At 50.2% G+C, this 24,391-nt stretch overlaps 3 protein-coding genes across 10 annotated transcripts in view; 1 reads left to right on the forward strand and 2 right to left on the reverse strand.

Annotated features, from left to right (window-relative positions):
* Window positions 1-1,236: 1,236 nt before the first annotated feature.
* On the reverse strand, window positions 1,237-5,916 carry LOC111138968 (RAB13, member RAS oncogene family). Of its 2 annotated transcripts, none has more exons than XM_022491025.1 (8): window positions 5,242-5,916; window positions 3,435-3,495; window positions 2,614-2,674; window positions 2,301-2,378; window positions 2,124-2,213; window positions 1,974-2,039; window positions 1,815-1,868; window positions 1,237-1,641 (listed from the first exon to the last, which is right to left on the reverse strand). In XM_022491025.1, the coding sequence occupies exons 1-8, from the start codon at window positions 5,363-5,365 to the stop codon at window positions 1,564-1,566; spliced, it is 612 nt and encodes a 203-aa protein (XP_022346733.1). In that variant the 5' UTR covers window positions 5,366-5,916; the 3' UTR covers window positions 1,237-1,563. The 2 variants fall into 2 exon arrangements, with proteins under 2 accessions (XP_022346733.1, XP_022346732.1); XM_022491024.1 differs by lacking the exon at window positions 5,242-5,916 and adding an exon at window positions 5,106-5,224 and having other exon boundaries at window positions 2,872-3,495.
* A 1,616-nt stretch (window positions 5,917-7,532) lies between these two features.
* Window positions 7,533-8,762, forward strand: LOC111138971 (ribosomal protein S27). The gene is made up of 4 exons (XM_022491026.1): window positions 7,533-7,613; window positions 7,861-7,969; window positions 8,230-8,340; window positions 8,679-8,762. Exons 1-4 carry the CDS (start codon window positions 7,608-7,610, stop codon window positions 8,705-8,707), a joined length of 255 nt encoding a protein of 84 aa, XP_022346734.1. The 5' UTR covers window positions 7,533-7,607; the 3' UTR covers window positions 8,708-8,762.
* A 66-nt stretch (window positions 8,763-8,828) lies between these two features.
* LOC111138966 (nucleoporin 210 like) overlaps window positions 8,829-24,391 on the reverse strand; it is an 89,916-nt gene continuing 74,353 nt past the window's right edge. For 6 of the 7 annotated variants that reach the window (XM_022491008.1, XM_022491011.1, XM_022491010.1 and 3 more), the window contains 7 exons: window positions 19,284-19,410; window positions 15,477-15,626; window positions 13,849-14,099; window positions 12,345-12,549; window positions 9,676-9,780; window positions 9,324-9,398; window positions 8,829-9,248 (listed from right to left, as the gene is read on the reverse strand). In XM_022491008.1, the coding sequence (XP_022346716.1) occupies window positions 9,145-9,248; window positions 9,324-9,398; window positions 9,676-9,780; window positions 12,345-12,549; window positions 13,849-14,099; window positions 15,477-15,626; window positions 19,284-19,410 (1,017 nt within the window). In that variant the 3' untranslated portion in view covers window positions 8,829-9,144. The remainder of the gene's footprint in view (window positions 9,249-9,323; window positions 9,399-9,675; window positions 9,781-12,344; window positions 12,550-13,848; window positions 14,100-15,476; window positions 15,627-19,283; window positions 19,411-24,391) is intronic. The other variant, XM_022491009.1, reaches the window with a different exon arrangement.

A 24,391-nucleotide genomic window follows, 5' to 3' on the forward strand; every position in this document is an offset into this window, starting at 1 on the left:
GTTGTTTGTTTGTTTTTTTTTTTTAAGATTTTATTTATTTACTTGACAGAGAGATCACAAGTAGGCAGAGAGTCAGGCAGAGAGAGAGAGGGGGAAGCAGGCTCTCCGCTGAGCAGAGAGCCGGATTCAGGGCTCGATCCCAGGACCCTGAGATCAGGGCCTGAGCCGAAGACAGGGGCTTAATCCACTGAGCCACCCAGGTGCCCCAGGAACTGTTTTTGTTAAAATTTGCTTGTCCTTTTTGTAAGTTCCACCCAAAATTGACCATTGTGTTTGGCACATACTAAATGTTCAATAAAGATTTATGACTGTGGGGCGCCTGGGTGGCTCAGTCCATTAAGCGTCTGCCTTCGGCTCAGGTCATGATCCTGGGGTCCTGGGATCGAGTCCCATATCAGGCTCCCTGCTCAGCGGGGAGCCTGCTTCTCCCTCTGCCTCTGCCACTCCCCCTGCTGTGTGCAACTGCTCTGACAAATAAATAAATAAAAATCTTAAAAAAAAAAAATTAATGATTACAGTGCCAGGGTGGCTCAGTAAGTTAAGCATCTGCATTCAGCTCAGGTCATGATCCCAGAGCCCCGCGCTGGCGTCCACCACTCCGTCAGTTTCCCTGCGGAGCGGTGAGTCTGCTTCCTGGCCCCATCCCTTGTGTGCGCTCGCACGCTCTTTCTCTCAAATAAATAAATAAATAAATGAATGTTAAAAAAAAAAAAAAAAAAGATTTATGACTAAATGAATCTCCTCCGTGTCTCATTTTCCTCATCTATAAAAGTGGAAAATAATGCCTACCAGCTACCTAAGAGGACTGGTGGTGGAATCAGAGACGCTTGAAGAAATCACAGGATAAAACCAGGACCTGTTACTTCCTTGAGTCTAGGGCTGTCACTCCCCTGGGAAGGCCTAAGAAAGAGTCCTCTGGAAACCAGGCAAGGCTCTGCCCACAAGGCTCCTCTCAACCGTATAACAGAAAAAGGATGTCCAGATCTCCAGGTTCAGAGAATCTCCTGGTCTTTTCCTCATCCATGTGGGGACAGGTCCCGGTGTCACAGGAAGCCAGCCTGATTCCGGCCGCCCAACCACCTCAGAGGCAGGAATTGGGTCTGATGATGAATGTCACCAAACCAGGGACCTTTGTGTGGGTGCTAGTCCTTCATACTGACAAGACTGTGCAGGGTCATAGGGTCAAACTTCCAGAGGGGGTGCTGAGCCACCTTCTCACACAACCCTAAAACCTGATCCAGTAGCAACAAATCAACTGTTTATTTACATTTATGTCTGCCCTAGAAGCCCAGGGAAGGTCTGACACCCAGGGCCGGTTCTTTCCTCCTCCCGTCTCTTCCTGCCCCCTCTCCTCCTGTTACTCCCTCGCCTCTCTCCTCCTTGCTTCTCCTTCCCTCTCTATTCCACCTCCTTTTCATCTCTCGCCTTCCCGTGTTCTTCTCCATTTGCTCCTAGTCTTCCACCATCTACCTACCTCCAGCCCCTCCAAGTCCCATGTGCTGTTCCTCCCCTGCCCACCCACAGCCCTGCCTCCCTCAGGTCCAGCCTCCGGGCCTAGGGTCCTCAGCCAAGGGAGCACTTGCTGGTGTTCTTCTTGTCACAAGCTCTCAGGTCAGTGCCGGGGGGCTTTTGGCTGTTTCCCTGGAGGGGGAAGGGCACAGGATCAGGGTGACAGTGGCCGTCTGGGGTCTGTACACTGCTGGAAGGGGATCCACCCTTGGGTGGCGTTAGCACTGCTCGTCTCCAGGGGTTTCACTCCTAACAGGTACTCTCATGCACACACAGCTGTGCCCATCCCAGCAGAACCAACTCACCGGTCTCCGGCCTCCTGACTTGAGCAAGATGTCCCGGGCCAGGGAACTGAAAGCCTGATGGGGAAAGGAGTGAGTGGTCAGAACAGGCCGGAGGGGAGGGCAGGCTTGCTGTCTATCGGCCATCTCTGGGAGTGGGGGTGGGCTTGGGGCATGTCTCACCTCATCCACATTTGTGCTGGACTTGGCACTGGTCTCGAAGAATCGGATCCCATGCTCGCGAGCCAGCTGTGGGGTGGAGGGGAGAAGAAGAGAGGTGGGTAAAGGGCGGCAGCCTTCTGGAACCCAACTCCATCTTGGCCTGGGCCTCACCTTAACAGCGCGCTCCTTCTGCACCTTCCTCTTGGCCTCCATGTCGCACTTGTTGCCCAGCAGCAGGCGCTCCACCCCAGCTGAGGCGTTCTGGGAGCACAAAGGCAGGAAGAGTCAAGTGGGGTCCTGCTCACCTTCACGGCTCCTGGTCTTCCATCTCTTCAGGAGGATCTTTACCTCTTTGATGCTTTTCATCCAGTTCTGAATATTCTCGAAGGATTTCTCATCTGTGATGTCATATACTAGGATAATGCCCTGCGGGATGGCAAGAGTTCACCATGGAGCCTTGGGCCCCATTCCCCCCGTTTCGGCTTCCTGCCCCTTCAAGTAACCCTGCAAATTCTCTCCAAGCTTCTCCCCATAGTCCGTGTGGGGTCCTCCACCTCGCGCACTGTGCCCCCTCCCAATTTCCCCACCCCAGCCCTGCCCATGGGTACTCATACAGCTCCACTCTGCTGCTTCATCCCTCATCCAGACCCACACCTCGTACCATGGCCCCACGGTAATAGGCAGTCGTTATCGTCTTGAATCGCTCCTGGCCAGCCGTGTCCCTGAAGAAGGGGCAGGAAAGAGGGAATGGTTCTCCAAAGACAGAAATGCCCCTGCTAAGAATGTAGCTCTTGCAACATGGTGGGGCTGAAAGGAACAGCATCAGAAAACAGTAAAGGGGGCAAAGGAGGTAGGACGGCTGGGAGATGACACAGACCTGAAGGACAAGGTCTCTCGGGCTTATCTGTCGAACACTTACTCCGTGCCAAGCGCCTCCTTCGCCCTACCCTCGTGACGCATGTCGTCTGGTCCCTGCTTTACAAACGAGGGCAGAGATCCGGAGGGGCTCAGTAACGGATGAAAGTCATTCAGCAGCAAGCCCCGACCTGCTCTTCTCCACTGCGTCCTAAAGCTTCTCCAGGCCGCCCCCGCTTCCACAGCCGGCAGCCCACAGCTCTCCCGAGGCAGGTTGGCCCTCGCAGCTCGGCTCTCCAGGCTCTCCATGACTCAGGGAGAGCACACACTGACCGTCTCAATTCCGCCGCTTGCTGGGGACCTGCCTGAATGCCCTTCCCACGGGACAGCCCTGCAGACATCTACTGTCAAGTTCAGAGAATGCTCTGGAGCCAGGAGAGGCGAGAGAGTTACGAAAAAGCTGAAAATAGTTGAGCAGGCTGGAAGAGAGATGGAAGGAGGACGTCTGAGGGCAGTGACAGGAAGTGGCCTGGGAGAAGTGGCAGAAGGAGCAGTGGGGAGAGGGAGGGAACTGGTGCCAGGAGGGAACTGAGGGAATATGCCCCGCAGTGCTGAGGGTTCACTCACCAGACCTGCAGTTTGATCTTCTTCCCCTCTACATCCACAGTGCGGATCTTGAAGTCGATTCCTAGGAGGGAGCCCACACGCTGAAGCTGAGACCCAGGGAGGATTGGGAGACGAGGGACTGGGGCACCGCAGTACTAGGAACTCTGCAGGGGCTGTACTCGGGAAGCAACCTTGTTGCAAGTGAAACTAGAATTTTCTCAAAGCTGTATTTGTACAGTAAGCATATTGTTTTTCTTGAGATGTTACGGATCTGGGAGGGCTAAGTGATGGAAGTTCTCCTGGGCAGCTTCAGGCACCTCTTGGGTCCACCCAGCAACCCCAGCTGACAGCTCTCTTCGTTCAGTGTCTCCCTCAAAATAGGACTTTCAGGGGCACCTGGGTGGCTCAGTGGGTTACACCTCAGCCTCCGGGTCAGGTCAGGATCTCAGGGTCCTGGGATGGAGCCTGCTTCCTCCTCTCTCTGTCTGCCTCTCTGCCTACTTGTGATCTCTCCCTCTCTCTGTCAAATAAGTAAAATTTTTTAAAAAAGACTTTATTTATTTATTTGACAGAGAGAGAGATCACAAGTAGGCAGAGAGAAGAGGGAGAAGCAGGCTCCCCGCTCAGCAGAGAGCCCGACACGGGGTTCGATCCCAGGACCCTGAGACCATGACCTGAGCCGAAGGCAGAGCCTTAACCCACTGAGCCACCCAGGCAACCCCATAAATAAAACCTTTTTTTAAAATAGGCCTTTCAGCTTCCTCTTCCCTTCTGTTTTCCTAGTACACTGTACTCTCGGTGCCCCCGCCACCCTCCAGCCCTACAGGAGAAAGAGCCAGCTGAGGCAGTTTATGTTAGTCAAGGAGCCGCCACACTGGCAAGCAAGACAAATTCCTCCCGAGGCTGAACCAGGAAAGAGGGGGCATTTTCCTCTCTTTTTCTGACCAGAATTGTCCTGAGACTCCCCTTGTTTTATTTCCCAGGCCAGAGGAGATGAAGACAAGAAGGGAGGAGGGGAGGCACCGTTATTAGTGACAACGTGGGCCCCTCCCCAGAGCCCTTTGGGAGCCTAGCAAGGAGGCTGAGTCACCAGGCTGACTCAGAGCCCCCAAAAGTTCCCCCACTCCTACCCTCCTTGCCTGGCTGACTGTATATCCACCTTCCCAGTACTTGGGCCACTTTCTAGGACAGAGGGTCACTCTGTCCCACCCTGCCCACCCCCATTAAGCTGAAGGGCAGGGAGACTGGGAAGTGGTAAGGTGGGGATGCAGTGGGAGGGTCTGAAACTCAGCAAGATGGAAAGAGGCTAATGGAACTGGAAGCATGTTCAGGGACAGGGGGCACAGGAAATCCAGAGGGGGTCAAGACTTATAGGTGGGTGGGGGTGGGGAGAGATGCACGGCGATAAACGCAGAAGGGTTCATGTGGATTTGGGGCGAAGGACGTGGATGAGAGAGAAGGACGATACCAGGAAAACGAGGGGCTGGCACAACCGAGAAGTTACGCGGCCTCAGAGAGCTTCGAGGTTGGGTACCCTTCGGAGAGATGTGCGGGGGGTGGGTCTGAGACTGGGCTGAGAGAGAGTTTAGAAGCCTCCCTCTGGAGGACTGAAAAGTGGGGCCACTAGTAATCTGGAAGCCTGGGGGAGCCGGGGGTGTGGGACAGGGCAGGAGGCTCCGCCAACGCGCTCACCGCCGGTGGAGATGCAGGGGTGAGGGCCTGGGGGAGCCGGGGGTCGGTGCGCGGCCGGCAGGTTCGCCGCGCGTGGAGAGGCAGGGGTGAGAGGGCCGGGGGAGCCGGGGGTCCGGGGCGCGGCCGGCGGGCTCACCGATGGTGGAGATGTAGGTGTTGTTGAAGCTGTCCTCTGCAAAGCGAATGATGAGACAAGTCTTGCCCACCCCCGAGTCCCCGATGAGCAGCAACTTGAAGAGGTGGTCGTAGGCTTTGGCCATGGCGGACACTGGGGAGCCGGGGGAGGCGCGGGTGGGCGGGCCCGCAGGGCTGGCGGACGGAACGGCACGGAGCCCAGGCCAGGAAGTTTTCCTCCCTCTCCGCCCAGGCTCCGGGAAAGAGGGGAGGCGGCCCTGCCGTGGGCCCCACCCCCTGGCCGCCCGCCGGGGCCCCCCCAGCCCCCTCCCCCGCGCGCTCGCAGTCCGCGCCGGGGGACGCCGTGGGACTGGGCCGCCTCCGCCACGCGGACGGAATCTGGGGGATGCCGGCTGACGGCGGCGCTGGCACTGGGAGCCACCACGGCGGGTGGTGCTGAGACGAGGGACCCGAGGGCCACTCCAGGCTGGCCGCCTTCGGGGCCCTGTTGGGCTCCGGGGTTCCCCGCCCTCATGTCCGGCCCAGCTCCCCTGGAACGCGGCGCGACGCCCCGCGACACCAGCCACTTGTGGGGACGCTCTGCCCCCTGGTGGTCGGCGTGAGGTGGCGGCGTCCTGCAGCCCCACGGGGCGGGGGGAGAGAAGCCGTGCGCACACGTACGTGCACACACACACACGAACCACACCGCACACATATACCGCAACCGCGTATCACACCGGTACACGCATCCCCCCTGCCACACACACACACACACGCTTTCGCCAAGACTCATTCTGGGGCTTTATTCGGGGACCCCGTGTGGGACCGGTGCGACGGAGACCAGGGCTACCCGTCTGCTTTCCTCCTTCGACGGGGCACGATCTTCACGCCAGCCCGGGGCGGCCCGGACAGCGCCGTCCAGCGCCGTGAAAAGGCTGCAGAACGGCAGGCGCGGCTGTGGAGACACTCGTTATCTTTGCCTTTGGAGAGGACACCGAACCACCGCTTCTCTCACAGCGGCCACCGCGCGTGCGGTGCGGGTGTGCGGAGACGCCTCTCGTCACCCGGCTCGTCGCGGCCGTCTTTGCGCCCAGGCCCCGCCGGCCCATCCCCTCCGTCCCTCACTTTTCTTTCTCTGACCGAGACAGCGGGCGGGCGCACGAGCAGGGGGAGGAGGAGAGGGAGCAGCCGACTGCGCGCCGGGCGGGGAGCCGACGCGGGGCTCCGGACGCCTGGGCCCTGGGGTCACGACCCCAGCCGAGGCAGAGGCTTCATGGCCGGAGCCACCACGGCGCCGCTCCGACCCAGCCCTGAAGCCGCTCGCCCGCTCTCACGGCCCGTCTGCTAAAGACCCGTCCGCGTGTCCTGTCCTTCGGCCCCGATCTGGGCTCTTCCCGCCCGCAAGCCGGGCTGCGCGGCGCCGCTCTCCGCCGCACCCTGCCGCCCGGGACCCCTCATTCCGGCCCCGGCCTCCCCCGCTCTTCCATCAGCCCGCAACGCTCTTCTCGCGGACTCGCGCCGGCCGACACCCCGCTTGCCCATTTCAGCCGAAAGGCCGCTTCCTCGGGACGTTCCGGCCTCCGGCGGCGCGCTGGAGGCGGTTCTGCTCCCCGAGGCCGCGCTGGGAGTGCGACACCGGCCACGGCGCGGGGCTCACCCCACCGAACTTGGCAGAGGCACGTCAGGGCCCCGGGCCCCCGGCGGAGCTCTCCCCCGCACGCCCCCGACCGCGACGCACACGCCTTTCCCGGGACTCCAAGGCGCCCTCGCGTCGTCTTCGAGCCTCCTTGCGACAAAGGGGCTGCGGGAGACGGGGCTGCGCTCCTCGTGGGGCTTCCTTCCCGCTCTGCCAAGCGCGTCCGCGCCGCGAGGGTCTGAAAGCTCGGAGAGTCGGGGCCGGGGCCGACCGGCGGGAAGGGCTGCGGGAGGCTCAAGTGACACAGCCGCCTCGGCGGGGAGGGGGCGGGACCCCGGGCGGCTTCTCGGCCCGCACCGAGAGCGGAGCAGTACGTCAGGGTCTGAGGTCGTCGTCGTGCGAGGAAAGGGGCCGAAAGACCCAACCAAACCCAGCGGCGGACCGGGACGCGGGCAACGGGGGCTTTCCTGCCCCGCGTAGCTCACTGGCAGCGTAACCCACTGAAAAACACCGAAGGTCTCCGCCAAGTCCCGGGCACGGCTCGGCAGCCCCGTCTTCCTCAGCCGCCCCTGCTGACGCGCTCCCGCGGCGCCGCAACCCCCGTCGGCGGGCGGCCGGTCCCGGCAGCGGCGGCGCGCGGACTCCGGCATGGCTGCCCAACGCGCGCGCGTCACTTCCGGCGGTCGGCGGATATAAGCGGCAGGATTTCCGCTTTCGCTCCTTTCCGGCGGTGACGACCTCCCCACGAGAACATGCCTGTGAGTTCCCCGGCCCGGGTCCCGGCGAAGCCTTCGCCTCTCTCGCGCGCGCGCACGTCCCTCCGCCGGGTGCGGGCCCCCGGGGCCGGCCGCGGGCTTCGGGCCTCAGGCGACGGGCGCGGGGGCGGGCGGCGCGCGGCCCGAGGCGGGGGTAAGATGGCGGCCCCGCTGCGGACGCCGGGCGGCGCGAGCTGCCGCTGCCGCCGGGGCGGCCGCCGCCCTGACCGCGCCTGTCTGCCTCTCGTAGCTCGCGAAGGACCTCCTGCATCCGTCCCCGGAAGAGGAGAAGAGGAAGCACAAGAAGAAGCGCCTGGTGCAGAGCCCCAACTCCTACTTCATGGACGTGAAGTGCCCGGGTGAGGGGCGCCGCCCGGGGGGCCTGCGGACGGCGGGGGGCAGATCTCCGGGGTGGGGGTGGGGGAGTCCCGAGACCGCGGCGGGCTGCTCCCGGGCGGGCTCGAACGTGCCTGTGGATCCGGCGCATCACGCGGAGGGGTCGGTGGATTCGCGGTGGCGGGACGTCCCTGTTCTGACCGGGAACGCAGCCGGGCCTGCGCTCGCGCGAAGGCAGGCGTCGGGCGGCCCTAAGTCTCTGCTGCTTGGCGTGTGTCCCCAGGATGCTACAAAATCACCACCGTCTTCAGCCACGCGCAAACGGTAGTTCTGTGTGTTGGCTGCTCCACCGTCCTCTGCCAGCCCACGGGAGGAAAGGCGAGGCTTACAGAAGGTGAGTCGGGGCCCGAACCTCGTGAAGCGGGAGCGGTAGTGGGTCGAGTTGTCTGGCTGCCTCGTGAAGCCTGTCGTTTTAGGGGTTGTTCGTCCCCGCACACGGTGCTAGGGGAAACCGCGTACTTCTTAGTGCCCAAGCACTGAGCGCTAAAGCCGGGCGGAGGAGTCCTAAGAGGGTCTGCGTTTGAGCTGGCGGTAGTGTTTCTCACGCGGCTGGAGGGGGAGCTGCAGGTTCAGAAGAAAGTAAAGACGTAGCTTTCGGGGGGGGGGGTCATCAGGCATGCCCTTGTTTTGTGGGGTGGGCAGGAAGTTAACCTCTGAACCTCCTCTTTCCAGGATGCTCCTTCAGGCGGAAGCAGCACTAAAAGCACCCGGAATCAACATGAGTGGGACACTACCCCAATAAACAGATTTTGGATACGTTCTGTTTATTGTCTTTGTTTTACTGCTAGGAAGTTCCTACCGCAAGTACTCGGGGGCAACCAGAAGAGTGGACTGCTAGAGTCATTTGGGGCAAGTAAGTGGCCAAGTACTTAAAAAGTCTATTTGGGACAATTCTGTCCAGTTAGGTTCGCTGAGTAAATTTTGCGACCTTGATAAAAACGTGGGATGCTATATAAAAATGTTTATTTCGCTTTTATGTCTTCATAGCATGAAGAAGGGATACTTAATCTTTAAAACACAGCCCAGCACACTTTAGTGTAGAACAGCTTAGGATCGTTTATTTACAGCGTTCAGAAGCCTAGTTTGGGGCTTTATGGCTCCAGTCCTCGACAGTTGAGGGGATTTGTGCGAGTGGAGGTTAGTGCCGTACACTCCATAGCCAGTGTTGTAGCCGAGTTTGGCCTGGTCGGGGTTGTGGACTCATGAAGGGTGGAGGAGAACGTGTGGTGGAGGTATAAGAACCTAGGAGTAAAAAGGAGAAGCAGATGGAGTATGAATAATTTGATCTTTTCATAGGTGAGGGTGGTTATTTTTTACCTGGTTGTGGTGTTCCTAGAGTTGGTACATAAACAACTGGAACCGTCTGTATCTTGTTTAAGAAGGCATTGTATGCTGGAAAAAGAACAAGGCAGGTATCGCCATTATCTCAAGGCTTAGCAGTGGTTTCCACTTCCAAGCGGAGTCTGTCACATGCAGTTTACTGCTTGGTGGTAAGTTGGGCAGGACATTTGGTCCATTAGGTGACCAGGGCTAGGGAGGCTGAATGAGTTCCAACTGTTTGTCACAAGTGAGATGTGATAATCTAATTTTTATTCTCATAGTTGGTGAAGTTAGATGAAGGCAGTTTATAAATCAAACGTCCATGGTGCTGAATATAAGGGTACCTTACCTAGAAAGACGAAAGCCGTTGATGCCAGCACGGCAAAGAGGGTAAAGAGGATGGTCTGGTGAGAACCCAGGAACTTCTGGAAGATACCTGAGTCTTCGCATTGATCTGTGTATTGGTCAGAACGATACAATGTAATAGTTAAAGCTAAAAACACATGGTCATGGGTATGCGGCAGAAGCTCTCAGAACCCAGTCCTTGGGGAAGTTGTTTTGCTTCTCAACAGGGTTAAAGAGGTGAATTATGTACTTGGTTCCTCTGCCTCTTTGGCTTGTTCTTATGTCCTAGATAATAAACTCCCAAACTTGGAATCTTGTATTTCTTACCAACTTACAGATGGGTGTTTAACAAATGGATACGCTACCTTAAGATGCCTGTTACCTTTCCTGTGTATTTTAAATTCCAAGTGACGTTCCTCTCTTGACCAAGTTTGTGATTGTGGCGATTGAACTTCCAATTCTGATCCCTCTAACCTGAAATTCTTATTTGGATCACCAACCACTTTTCAGTTCCAAGGGTTCCCTTGTCATTTTTTACTTAGGATGTGGTTTTTAGGGAGCATTCTGATTTTTGTATAACACTGTCCTCAATAAAACTTAAGACTTGTGTTTCTGAAGCACACCTGACATTGGACATTGGTTTTTTCAAATTCTTCAGTGTCTAGAAATGAACACCTGCCCCAGCAGACTCCCCTGAACTTCCAGGTCTTCCCATATATCCATATTGTCGCCAGGTCCTCCTACCTAGTTCCTCTTCTGCATCCCTAGTGTAGGCCCTCTAACCTTCAGACTTGGGAGTGGTCTCTTCTCATGGTACTTTGTTTCAGAATTGTTTACAAATTGCTTTGCTCTGAAGAACAGTTTGAAGTTGTTTGAAATAAAGATGCACTAAAAGCAAGATGTTCTATACTAATCCTTGATCAGGTCCAATTGTTGAAAGCTTTTGGCTTTCCAGTATTTACAGGGTAAGAGTCCAAATAAATGGATTAGGAACAGGATTATGATTCTGGAACAGGATCAGCCTTTCCAACACCGCTTAGTTCTGGCTACAGTGAACTGATGACTAGCTCCTTCATTAGGCCCCGTCTTAAATCTGATTCCTGTACTAGCTATCATGCCTGGTGTATATACCAGCGGGTACTCAGTGTGCTTGTGTCGATAAGCTGAAGGCTGAGTTGGATCTTTGTGTCTGACCACTTCTACTCACCAGGGCTGTACTATCCCCTCTGGTCCCTCTTTTAGCTCTGCGAAGTGCAGAGGTTAACCATTTATTATGCTATGAACAATTTGGGCAGTATGGTGACACCTGTGGATCCTATCTCAGAATGTTTTTAAATGCAAAAATTAAAATGTGTAGGAATAAAGGAAACCAGTTTTATCAAAGTTAACCAAAACCGAAAAAAACTTAATTGTGATACAGATATGTATACACTTAGCAGGATGTTAAAAAGGCCTTTTTTGATACAGTAATGTGCTTTAGTAACAAAGACCTAGAGTCAGGTCTGATAACTACTGTAATTTTTTGTGTAATTTTGACGTGAACATTGGTATCTAATAATTGGAACATGAAAATACCTGAATTCTGTAGGTGACAGAGTCCTACATATTGCTATTACTGTGGTTTGTTGCCTATATTTATAAAATTGGAAATGGAAAGTTTCAGTTAGAGGTTAATTGAAAATAAAGGTGCAGAGGTGCCTGGGTGGTTCAGTCAGTTAAGCGGCTGCCTGCGGCTCAGATCATGATCCCCGGGTCCTGGGATCAAGTCCCACATCCGCCTCCCTGCTCAGTGGGGAGCCTGCTGCACCCTCTGCTGTGCCCTTTGTCATTCTGACCAATAAAGTCTTAAAAAAATAAAGGTGCAGTTCTTCCCCTGTTGAGGGTCATGCGCACCTGGAATTCCATCCATGGACCCTTGCAGAAGCCCATTACGACTCTAGATTTACAAGAGGACACAGGTTGAACACTGGTTCTAGTCATGGAAACTTGAGCATCTCCAGTTCCTCAAAGGGAAAAACATTTACTTCAGAGTTAGAACAAATGCATGTAAAATGCACTTAGGGTATTGGCCAGTACATATCACGTGCTTGTAGAAACAGACCTCCTTTCATGGGAGACGAACAAGGGTTCAGTCCAGTTCACTCCTAGTTCATTCAAAGAACACTTTCTCTGGAGGGATGGGCGCAGGTAGAGGTGACAGCATAAGGAGGATGATCCTTTGGCTTTCCTAACACTTTTCCATAACTACACGTGTTCCCATACCACCTTGATGGGGCATAGTTTCTAAACTGAGTCATGGCTAGAATCAGGATTTTGGAGAGTAAAGTCTTAGTTCTAGGGCTGTCACCATTTGCCCACTGCCTGATACAAAAAGATCTGCCAGATGTTTTTGAAGAAAATCATTTATCAAGAGGTTTACAACAGAATAGTACATTAACAAGACCGAAGTTCTTAAATTAATAACTACTCTTAAATATGTCAGTTAAGTAGAATACTTTGGTGGTGATAAGAGAGCTTCCTGAAAGGTTATGCTCCAGGTAGGCTTGGAAAATAAAGATCCATACCCCAGCTAGTTTGAGTAATCCTAGCCAAGTGGCTGAATGTTTCTCATTAAGCAATAAATTCTGTGGTCTTTCCTTCTCTAGATTAAAAACAGGAGCCCCCAGTGCTCACCTGCACCAGCCTTCTCCTTCAGAGCTCTCACTAGCACAGCCTCACTTTGACTGGTGAGCTCACAGGAAATATTGATGAAAACGGGAGATGCCGTCTGCTGAAGGGAGGTGAAGTTGATTACCCTTATGGGATAGACAGCCAGGCCAGGTGTGAGGGAAGACTGCCTGTGGCCAGAGACCACTAGAACTGGGGAGCTGGGGAAGACCTTGGAGAAAAGATAAAATGGCACTTGTCTGACAGAAGGAAAATCAGTTTTGTATCAATATTGCATTCTAAACATAGAGTAAGATCCCTGTATTTCTAGTTAGCAATCTTAAGTCATCTGCTTTTTCACACTCAGATGTGTCGAAGTAGGTAATGGAAGAAAATGATCTATGAGAATAAAATAGGCTTCAAAAAAGTTTTGAAGGCACTAGGGGCGCCTGTGTGGCTCTGTCAGTTGAGCAGCCAGTTAACTCTTGGATTCTGCGCAGGTCCTGCTCTTATGGCTGGAGGGATCCAGCCCTTTGTTGGGCTCCACACTCAGTAGAAGTCTGCTTGGATATTCTCTCCCTCTGCCCCCACTTGCTCTTAAACAAATCTTCAAAAAAAAAAAAAAAAGTGGGGGGACACCTGGGTGACTGTTGGTTGGGCAACTGCCTTTGGTTCAAGTCATGATCCCAGGGTCCTGGGATCACACCCCACATCAGGCTCCCTGCTCAGCAAGGAGCCTCTTCTCCCTCTCCCATTGTCCCTCTCCCTGTGCATGCTCTCTTTCTCAAATAAATAAATCTTTCTGGGCGCCTGGGTGGCTTAGTTGGTTGAGGGACTGCCTTCGGCTCAGGTCATGATCCCGGAATTCCGAGATCAAGTCCCGCATCGGGCTCCCAGCTCCATGGGGAGTCTGCTTCTCCCTTGGACCTTCTCCCCTCTCATGCTTTCTTTCTTTCTCTTAGCAAATAAATAAAATCTTTAAATAAATAAATAAATCTTTTTCTTTAAAGTTTTTTTAAAAATTTATTTAAAGATTTTATTTATTTACTTGACAGAGAGATCACAAGTAGGCAGAGAGGCAGGCAGAGACGGGGGAAGCAGGCTTCCCGCTGAGCAGAGAGCCCGATGCCTTTCAGGGCTGGATCCCAGAACAATGGGATCTCTGGGATCATGATCTGAGCTGAAGGCAGAGGCTCAACCCACTGAGCCACCCAGGCGCCCCTAAAATGTTTCAAACTAGAATTCTAAAGATTGTTTTAAGATGATACTGGTGTTATCTTCCAGACTGACAAAGCTTATGACCTAAATTCTGGACTCTGGGAGTCCCCTGGCATTGTGAAGAGGACAGGTTTTCTTCATTCGTTTTAAGAACCACCTCCTTTCCCCTCCCCCACTGGGGCCCCCCTCCCCCGCTCATGGTGAATTTTATCAAAGTCATTCCATAGCTGTTCCTTTGCCCTTGGACTACGAATGAAGACTCCTTTTTCAAAACCTTGATCTCAGTTATGTTTTGGTTCAGTGCTTCACATACCTCTAGCTTCTCAAGAACTCTGTCCACCCCCAGCACTCTGATCTCCCCGACGTCTTGTCTGCGGCTAAGAACCAATTCTGACTGGTTGATGTAAAAGGCTGGGATGAAAGGAATAAGGATTCTTTGCATTCCATTCTTGCTCCGCTCACTGACCAGTGTGGCCCACCCATAGACTGAGGTGTCAGCCACGCTGAGGGCCTGGAGCAGCTCTTCAGACTGGGGTCGAACCCTGATTAGGCAGACATAAACCCCTGCAGGAAAGATGAAAAATGAGCGGGGAAGGTTCAGAAGCTCTGTTCAGCCAGTTGGCCTGAAATAGGAAGGAAACATGGAAGCAAGTTCAGAAGAAAAGGTGAATTCAATTTTGAGTGTTCCCTATTAGCAGACTGTTGGCCAGTGTGGGGAGAGAATGTATGGAAGAAAAACAGTCCCAGGCAACCCACAGCTGAACTTGTTGCTTAAAGCAGCGTGCCAGGGAGCAGTAAATAACACAGGGAAATGGGAATTAGCGGATGTAGAATGAAGTGACCAGCAGTCGCCAAGATCAGGAAAGGGTTTGTGAAAAGTGCTTCGAGCGTGGCTTAGTCACTTCCCTGTCAAACCACATCTCGACGGAATATTGTGCTACTTATCCTTGCTCGAACTCAGCTGTCTTTTCACAGACACCCTTTCCTTCATTCCTAAATCCAACCATCCAAAGCTTGCTAGCTCCTCTTTGGAAATGTCTGACACTTGCCCCTCCGTTAGTATCTCCCTGTTCCTTGGGCTAGACCCTCGGCAGGTCGTGCTTGGGTTACTACAGGGCCCTTCCCTGGCCGCCTTGCTGCCTCCTCTTCCTTCTCCATTCTGTGTCCTGCCAAACTCCAGGCACTTTATTGCCCGGGATGTCCTGGCCTGTGGCCTTCTCACATCTAGCACATTCCTAGTCATCCTTCCACAAGCCTTGCTGTGTAAAACTGACCAACCCCCAGGTTTGAGGTAGCTGCTCCTCTTCTCTTTCTGTCTCTACAGCATTCCGTGCATCTCTGCTCTGTGACGGATCTCCCTGCACAGCGCTGGTGAAAATGAGAAGCCCTGACTTGCTCCCCTGTGCACACCCAGTCCCTGTCCTGGCACCAGGCATTCTGGTCAGTGCCCCCAGTTTGTCGAGCGAGCCTCCGTCAGTGGCCGCACGCTACTTGCACCGAGCTGCCTGCCCTAGAGCAGGTGGTCTTGGACTGTGGCACTATCCGATTTATGCCTTACGTTTGACATGAATCCTCTCGTTCTACAAGGTGATTCATAGGCGATTCCAATGTCATGCCTATTTCTACTTTACGCTAGTTAATGCTACTCTGCTTGGAACGTCCTTCAGTTCAACAATAAACACTCCAACACTGCTACTTCCCAGGGATAAAAGATGAATGATCCAAGCCCAGAGATAACAGGGACGGACTAGCAAAGGAGAAAGTGGAAGACTGTACTAGAAAAGCACAGGGTGTTACAGAGACCAAACAAAAACGCTGGTTGAGAAAGTTCCCATAGTTCTACAGCAGATGACGCTGCAAAGTGTAAACGCAGCCCAGGAAGGAAGTGGTACGTGTGCAGAGACAGAAACAAGGGCGCCAGATGCAGCGAGTGGGACCCACCTCTCTCCATGCTGAACCCCGCGTGGACATGGAAGACTTTGCTTGCTGGGATGTCTAGCAAAGTATTGCTGAACTGCACATGGCACAGCACAAGGGTCTCAGGAAGAAGTACTGTTGTGACGGCCAAGGCCTGACTTGGGGTACAGGATCCTAATAAGCAGAAAACAGAGAAATAACTGCCATAAGAATCTGTAAAAGAGGAAACTTACATAAGCCAGTAGTTTGATTAAAAAAAAAAAAAAAAAAGGCACGTGGATGGCTCCGTCTGTGGAGCAACTGACTCTTTTTTTTTAAAAGATTTTATTTATTTATTTGACAGAGATCACAAGTAGACAAAGAGGTAGGCAGAGAGGGAGAGAGGGAAGCAGGCTCCCTGCCGAGCAAAGAGCCCGATGCAGGACTCGATCCCAGGACCCTGCGATCATGACCTGAGCTGAAGGCAGTGGCTTAACCCACTGAGCCACCCAGGCACCCAGAGCAACTGACTCTTGATTTCGGCTCAGGTCACGATCCAAGGTTGTGACACGGAGCTCTGTGATGGGCTCTGCACTCACCACGGGAGCCTGCTTGAGATTCTCTCTCTCTCTCTCAAATCTTTTTTTTTTAAGATTTTATTTATTTATTTGAGAGAGAGACAGCACAAGCAGAGGGGAGGGACAAGCAGACGCCCTGACAATTGGGGAGCCCGATGCAGGGCTCCATCCCAGGACTCCAGGATCATGACGAGAGCAGAAAACAGACATTTAAGCAACTGAGCCACCCAGGTGCCCCTCAAATAAGTAAATCTTAAAAAGGGAGGCTAGGGAAGCAGCTGGGTCTGAGAAGCATGCAACTCTCGATCTCAGGGTTATTAGTTCAAACCCCACACAGGGTGTAGAAATTACTTAAATAAAAAATTTTTTAAAATAGCAAAAGAGAGGGGTCAGTTCTGTCTTACTGGGCCAGGCCCTTTGGCTCCTGCTACAGTCAAGATAAAAGAATGGTCTAAGACCCTTGCTTTTGCTGATTTGTGAATGACTATAGTGGCGCTTCCATTATCAATATCATTGGTGGGTCCCCTTTCAAAAGTTTCTGGAATTCGTCAGTGGGAATGAGACAGATTTCAGGGAAACTGGACAGCGATTACAGCTGGGAGGCTTTTCAGTCTAGGAAGTCTGATTTTCCATAACTGATTGCAGTGTGATTCAAATTAGAGATCTCCGGAATATTACAAATGGTGTCTTAAGTCGGAGCCACACAGCGATCAAGAAACGGACAGTTTCAATGGACAGCATTCTAGATTAAGTAGGAGGTGGTGTCCTGTCTAAGATTTTCCCTTGCACAGTTTCTTAATGGCCTCAGTTTGCTGGAGTTCTTTCTCAGCTGCCAGTAGTCAGTCCAGTGACCGTTCTCATCTTTTGGAGACTATCAGCAATATCAAAGGAGCTGTTTCATAATAAAATAAGCTGTGGTTTTAGAAAGATTCTGGGAGGAAAAATTGCAATCTGTATATTTTAAGGCAGAGAGCAATGTGTGAATGTTATACATATTTAATACTTTGTAAAAGAACCTGGAAAACTTTAAAAATCAAATATTTATATATACTTAGATTATACTTATAAAATTAAATAATGTGAAAAGAAAGTAAGTGCTTAAAAACTGAATGACCAAAAGGGCAATTAGACTTAAATTTTATAGACAGTAATATTTTGGACTTCTTGGTTTTGCATGCTCTCTTTGCAAAAAAAAAAAAACAAAACAGAATTTGTTCTTTCTTTAAAAAAATGAAAGAATTGGGGCACCTCGGTGGCTCAGTGGGTTAAAGCCTCTGCTTTCGGCTCAGGTCATGATCTCAGGGTCCTGGGATCGAGCCCCACATCGGGCTCTCTGCCTGTCAGGGAGCCTGCTTCCTCCTCTCTCTGCCTGCCTCTCTGCCTACTTGTGATCTCTGTCAAATAAATGGATAAAATCTTTAAAAAATATAAAAATAAAAAATAATGAAAGAATTTACATGGACTTTGGAGTGGGACAGATCTACCAATTCTAACCACTAACTACATGTTACTTGCTCTTAGATTTGGTATTTCTCATTTTTAAAATGATGGTAATTATTACATAAGATTGTTAAATGAGGGGCACATGAGTGGCTCAGTCGGTTAAGCGTCTTTTTTTTTTTTTTAATTTTCTCATAGACCTTTTTTTTTTTAAAGATTTTATTTATTTATTTGACAAACAGAGATCACAAGGAGGCAGAGAGGCAGGTTGGGGGTGGGGTGGGAAGCAGGTTCCCCGCTGAGCAGAGAGCCCGATGCGGGGCTCAATCCCAGCACCCTGGGATCATGACCTGAGCCGAAGGCAGAGGCTTAACCCACTGAGCCACCCAAGCATCCCTAAGCGTCCGACTCTTGATCTCAGCTCAGGTCTTGATCTCAGGGTTGTAAGTTCAAGCCCCATGTTGGGTACTGGGGTAGAGCCTACTTAAAAACAAAAACAAAAACAAAAAAAACATTGTTAAATGAGAAAAAAATACATATAAACTGTGAACCATACCACCAAGAATCTATTAGGAATATCTTGTATTTTAATTTTCTTTCTTCCCCCACTTTTTTTTAATTAAGATTTTATTTATTTATTTAAGAGAGAGAGACAAAGTGAGAGAGGGAACACAAGCAGGGGGAGTGGGAGAGGGAGAAGCTGGCTCCCCGCTGAACAGGGAGCCCGATGTGGGGCTCGATCCCAGGACCCTGGGATCATGACCTGAGCCAAAGGCAGACACTTAACGACTTAGCCACCCAGGTGCCCCACCTCCCCCACTTTTTAAAAACTTTTAAAAATGTTTATTATTATTATTTTTTAAAGATTTTATTTATTTACCTGACAGAGATTACAAATAGGCAGAGAGGCAGGCAGAGAGAGGGGGGAAGCAGGCTCCCTGCTGAGCAGAGAGCCTGATTCGGGGCTTGATCCCAGGACCCTGAGACCATGACCTGAACTGAAGGCAGAGGCTTAACCCACTGATCCACCTAGGTGCCCCATGTTTATTATTTTTTTAAAGTAATCTCTATGCCCAATGTGGGGCTTAAACTCATGACCCTGAGATCAAGAGTCTCATGCTCCTCTGAGTCAGCCAGGCCCCACCTCCCCACCTTTTTCTGACAGTAAATTATAGCCCAGTATAGAACAAAAAAACATACACGGTAAATTTGCTGAGCAAATAACAGTTAAAATGTTGTGTACTCCATGGGGCACCTGGGTGGCTCAGTGGGTTAAAGCCTCTGCTTTCAGCTCAGGTCATGATCCCAGGGTCCTGGGATCGAGCCCCACATTGGGCTCTTTGCTCAGTGGGGAGCCTGCTTCCTCCTCTCTCTCTCTCTGCCTGCTTGTGTTCTCTGTCTGTCAAATAAATAAATAAAATCTTAAAAAAAAAAAAATGTCACGTACTCCAACACTTCTTAAATCTAGGGAAGCTGGAAAAGAATTGGGTCTGAGGCCTTATCCCAAACTTACTAACTATCTGGATGGAGCCCAAGACCCTATTTTTACAAAAATTTCATCGGGTAGCTTTGAAAATCAGCCATATTTGGAAATCCCTAGTTTAGGCCACCTCTCAGGCAAGGTTATAACTAGAAAAACGACAGTGACCAAGTTTAGCCTATACCAAAACCTGGTATCGAGTCATTTGTGAAGTCAAAGCAGTCAATGATTTATTTATTAAAGGTGGAGTCAGTTCTGAAATAAAAAGAAATATGGACTGCTAGTCTAAGGGGTACATGAGAAGGAAGACAGGAATGATGGGAACAATCACCCAGACCTATTAAGAGACCTGACCTTTGAGATTAGCACCATTTCTGCCAGTGGTAATGAAGAGCTTGAACACAGTTGAATTGGGGGTATTGGTGAGGTAGGTCTTGAGGTCATAACTGAGCATTAATCTTGATGATGCATTGACCACCACCTGTGAGCAAACCAAAGGAAAATCTGCACCTAATTCTTAGAAAATATTGTTCTCTCCCTCTCTACACTTCATAACTTACCCAACCGAAAGCGCCATCTCACTCAAGGCCCAGGGGCCTTTCTACTTCACATAGTTAAGAACCACAAAATCTGTTTACCTTTGAGAAGAAAATAACATTTTTTTTTCCTAAAAGGAGGTCTTTGTCCATTATTCTGTTTGACATTTTCCCTTTGGATGACCCCCTATTAAAATGCCTTCAAAGACAACTGCAACTTTCATTAGTTGCATATAATCTCAGCCTTTTCTGAAACTTCAAAGTACTTTGTTTCTCTCAGTATACTTGTAATGTTCTGTCTTGTGCTGTAGGTATTTGTATTTTTGTTAAAAATCATGAATATTTGAATCTAAGTTCTTCAACTGAGAGACTAATCTATCTTTGTATATCCTGTAATATGCCTTGTATTTAAGGCAAGTGCTTATGATTACAATGAGAGAAGATAATTAATGATGGCTCTCTGCCCCCAATGGCTCTCTGCCCCCAAATATCTTCAACTTAAATGTATATTATCTTGTCACTATATCATTATGTCATTATTCATGACATTATGTCATTACATTAAATGTATAACATATTACAATACACAGTCTCTTCAGTACTACCATGATTTTTTGTTTTTTCGAATATTCAAGAACTTGAAACCAAGTTAGTGACATTAAATGCTCAGGGAAGGAAGGAGTTTTGTCTTTCTCATCTTTGCGTTTCCAGAGTCTGTCACAGGGCTACACAGAAGCGGCCTCCATGGCTGTCTGTTAGTTAGTGAACTATTAAATGATGATTTTACACAGTATACCACCTAGGGTCTATCACACCCTTTTTGACTTCTCTGTAGCCTCTGACAGCAAAGGCCAGTTCCTCCCTTGTGACCCTCTCTCTGCTTCCCCAGCACTGAAACCCTTCTCAAACTCCTCAAGTTGTTGCCTCTGTCCCTAGCCCTCTTTTTTTTTTAAAGTTTTTATTTATTTTTTTTTTAGATTTTATTTATTTGACAGAGAGAGATCACAAGCAGGCAGAGAGGCAGGCAGAGAGAGAGGAGGAAGCAGGCTCCCCGCTGAGCAGAGAGCCCGATGCGGGGCTCGATCCCAGGACCCTGAGATCATGACCTGAGCTGAAGGCAGAGGCTTAACCCACTGAGCGACCCAGGCGCCCCTGTCCCTAGCCCTCTTATCTGCTCACCGTACAAGTTCTCTTTAGATGTTCTCTAATTTTCCCTTTCTACCTTTATAAACTTTTGCGGAGTCCGCCCTGACTCATTCATTGGTCTTCAAGCAACATGTACGTGTATTTGCCTTTAGTCTAATATACCTTCTCTCTTGGGGACGCTTGAGTGTCTCAGTTAGTTAAGCACCTGAGTCTTGGTTTTGGCTCAGGTCATGATTTCAGGGTCGTGATCTTGGAGTTGTGAGACTGAGCCCCAAGACTGCTTCCGCACTTGGTGGGGAGTCTGGTTGAGATTCTTTCCCTCTCCCCAACTCATGGGTGCTCTCTCTCTCTCAAATAAATCATTTTTTAAAAGATTTTATTTATTTGAGAGAGGGAAAATGAGAGAGTGCACGAGACGGGGGAGAGTCATAGGGAGAAGCAGATTCCCTGCTGAACAAGGAGCATGATGGGGGACTCGATTCCGGGACTCCAGGATCATGACCTGAGCCGAAGGCAGTCGCCCAGCCAACTGAGCCACCCGGGCACCCCTCAAATTAATAAATCTTAAAAAAATAAAAATAAAATGCCTTCTATTTTATCTGCCAGACAAATTCCTAATCCTGAAGACTCAATTTATTTTTACTTATTTTTATTATGTGCCTTCACTCAGATCTTAAGATTCAGTTTAAATGTCACTTCTAGAAAATTTAGCCTTAATGTCTAAGTAGAATTAAGTGGCTTGCTTTCTTGTGTTTTTTTTTTTTTCAAGATTTTATTTATTTTTTGACAGACAGAGATCACAAGTAGGCAGAGAGGCAGGCAGAGAGACAGGAGGAAGCAGGCTCCCCGCTGAGCAGAGAGCCCAATGTGGGGCTCGATCCCAGGACCCCGAGATCATGACCTGAGCCGAAGGCAGCGGCTTAACCCACTGAGCCACCCAGGCGCCCCTTGTGTATTTTTTTTTAAAGACTTATTGACCTATTTGAGAGAGGAATGTGGGAGTGGGGGGAGGGACAGAAGGGGAGGGAGAGAAGCAGACTGTGCTGAGTACAGACCCCAAGTTATGACCCAAGTCAAAATCAAGAGTCAGACACTTGAGTGACTGAGCCAGCCAGGTGCCCCTCTTCTGTGTTTTTTTTTTTTAAGATTTTATTTATTTAGGGCGCCTGGGTGGCTCAGTGGGTTAAGCCTCTGCCTTCGGCTCGGGTCATGATCTCGGGGTCCTGGGATCGAGCCCCGCATCATGCTCTCTGCTCGGCGGGGAGCCTGCTTCCTCCTCTCTCTCTGCCTCTCTGCCTACCTGTGATCTCTTGTCTGTCAAATAAATAAAATCTTTTTTTTTTTTTTTTAATTTATTTGACAGAGAGAGTTCACAAGCAGGCAGAGAGGCAGGCAGACAGAGAGGAGGAAGCAGGCTCCCTGCCGAGCAGAGAGCCCGATGCGGGGCTCGATCCCAGGACCCTGAGATCATGACCTGAGCCGAAAGCAGAGGCTTTAACCCACTGAGCCACCCAGGCGCCCCTAAATAAAATCTTCTTAATAAAGATTTTATTTACTGATTTGACAGAGAGAGAACACAAGCAGGGAGAGGGGCAGGACGGCAGAAAGAAGCAGACTCCCACTGGGCAGGGAGCCTGATGCAGGGCTTGATCCCAGGACCCTGAAATCATGACCTGAACTGAAGGCAGTCACTTCACCGACAGCCAGGCATCCCCCACACACAACTTTTTTTGAGGTTGCACATCAAGAATCAGACACTCCCTCAACTGAGCCAGCCAGGCGTGTCTGGACTCTAGGAGCACTTCTAACTTGTCACTTGTAAAGCACTGGTCAGTTATGTTTTAGTTATTTAAATCGTCTACATGTAATTATTTCTATCATCACTAGACTGTGAACTCCTTACAACACGGCACCAGATACCATGTGGGCACAGATTGGGCAGTTCAATCATCTATAAAATTGGGATAATACTTTGCAGGGTTGTAAAGATTAAGAATGACAGTTAAACTGATGTAAAATCAAAATTTAAAAAAACAGATGCAAAATGCCAAGCCCATAGTAGATGTTCAACAAATGACAGCTGTTATATTTGAGTAATGAAAAGAGGAACAAACAAGTCCTCTGGGCACCGAGGAGGGAGACCCAACATGTAAGGGGAAAGAGAAAAGGCTTCATCAAGCCAACCCTTCACTTGTTCGACCATCTCACCTACTAAAGGTTGTTGCTTCAGCAACTCTCCCTGCTCCTGCATAACATTTTACCTTCTCTACTAAACACTCCTAAATCATTTTTTCTCCCATCTCAAAAAATGATCAACCAAACAAAAATTTGACTCCAGTTCCTCACAGAGCTTATGCCCCAAATCCACACGTCCTCTCAATTCTCTAGACTAACGCTCCCGTCACTGCACTGAAGCCACTCCTTCAAGTAACCACTCTGTACTGCGAACCCATCTGTCATTTCTGTCTTCAGGCTACCTGGCCTATCGATAACATTTGACATGGCTGATCCCTCGCTCCCTCCTTGAAATACAGGGATCCCTTGACTTCTCAAAAATTTGCATTAAGCCCCATCACTTTTAAGAAAGACATTAGTAAATGGTTTCCCTAAGAAAAATAAATCCAAAGACGATTTTTGCTTTTACAAAAAAAGGTAAAAAAAGGGAAAGTAGCATTCAGCATGTGTTTTGCAGAAAGCATGCACCCCAGGCCCCTTCCCTGGGAACCACATTCAGCAGCTAAGCATTCAGCTGTGTAGCTTTTCTTTTTTTTCAGATTCTATTTATTATTTATTTGAAAGAGAGAGAGCACACAAACATAAGTGGGGGGGAGGAGCAGAAGGATAGAGACAAGCAGACTCCATGAGCGCAGAGCCAGATGCAGGGCTCAATCTCAGAACTCTGAGATCATGACCTGAGCTGAAATCCAGAGTTGGACGCTTAACCTCTTGCATCACTGAGGTTCCCCTCAAGTGATGGAAATTCTGTCCTTTTAGTTATTGAGTCAAAAACCTGAAGTCATTTTTTTTAAAACTTGAAGTCAATTATGTATCATCTGATTACATTACATCATCAGATTACATATAATGTGCTAGGAAATTCTACCGGCTCTACCTATAAAGTACACTAGAATCTGACCAACTTCTCATGACCTCCTCTGTTACCAGACTGGTAACCCAGTGCACCATCCTATCTTACCTGGATCATTGCAAGTGTAGCTTCCCAACTCTTCAACCCTTGCCCCTACTTTCTAGTACCAACCAGTAGCTACAGTGAGATATATATATATATATCACACACCACCTTGTTTTGGGGGGAGGAGTTGGCACTGTTTTATTTATTTATTTATTTATTTATTTATTTATTTATTTATTAATAAAGATTCTGCTTATTTGAGAGAGAGAGAGCATGACCCAGGGCAGAGGGAAAGAGAAAAGTAGACTCCCTGCTGAGCAAGAAACACAATGCAGGGCCTCAATCCCAGGACCCTAAAATCATGACCTGAGCCAAAGGCAGATACCCAGCTGACTGAGCCACCCCGGTGCCCCTGGTGTTGTTGTTTTAAAGATTTATTGGGACGCCTGGGTGGCTCAGTCAGTTATGCGTCTGCCTTCAGCTCAGGTCACAATCCCAGGGTCCTGGGATTGAGTTCCCCATCAGGATCTGCTCAGCAGGAAGTGTGCTTCCTCCTCTCTCTCTGCCTGCCTCTCTGCCTACTTATGATCTCTGTCAAATAAATAAATAAAATCTTGAAAAAAAAAAAAGATCCTGTGCAGCTGGAC

Source organism: Enhydra lutris, unplaced genomic scaffold (assembly GCF_002288905.1).
Source record: "Enhydra lutris kenyoni isolate GAN:26980312 unplaced genomic scaffold, ASM228890v2 scaffoldscaffold94, whole genome shotgun sequence".
NCBI classification, from domain to species: Eukaryota; Metazoa; Chordata; class Mammalia; order Carnivora; family Mustelidae; genus Enhydra; species Enhydra lutris.

Coding starts and splice junctions, on each gene's coding strand:
- LOC111138968 (XM_022491024.1), bottom strand. CDS start 3,116: ATGGAGAGCCTGGAGAGCCGAGCTGCGAGGGCCAACCTGCCTCGGGAG. Junction 2,040..2,123: donor AGAAGGAGCGCGCTGTTAAG/GTGAGGCCCAGG, acceptor TCCACCCCACAG/CTGGCTCGCGAGCATGGGAT. Junction 1,642..1,814: donor AGTCAGGAGGCCGGAGACCG/GTGAGTTGGTTC, acceptor TTCCCCCTCCAG/GGAAACAGCCAAAAGCCCCC.
- LOC111138971 (XM_022491026.1), top strand. Junction 7,970..8,229: donor CATGGACGTGAAGTGCCCGG/GTGAGGGGCGCC, acceptor GTGTGTCCCCAG/GATGCTACAAAATCACCACC. Junction 8,341..8,678: donor AAAGGCGAGGCTTACAGAAG/GTGAGTCGGGGC, acceptor TCCTCTTTCCAG/GATGCTCCTTCAGGCGGAAG.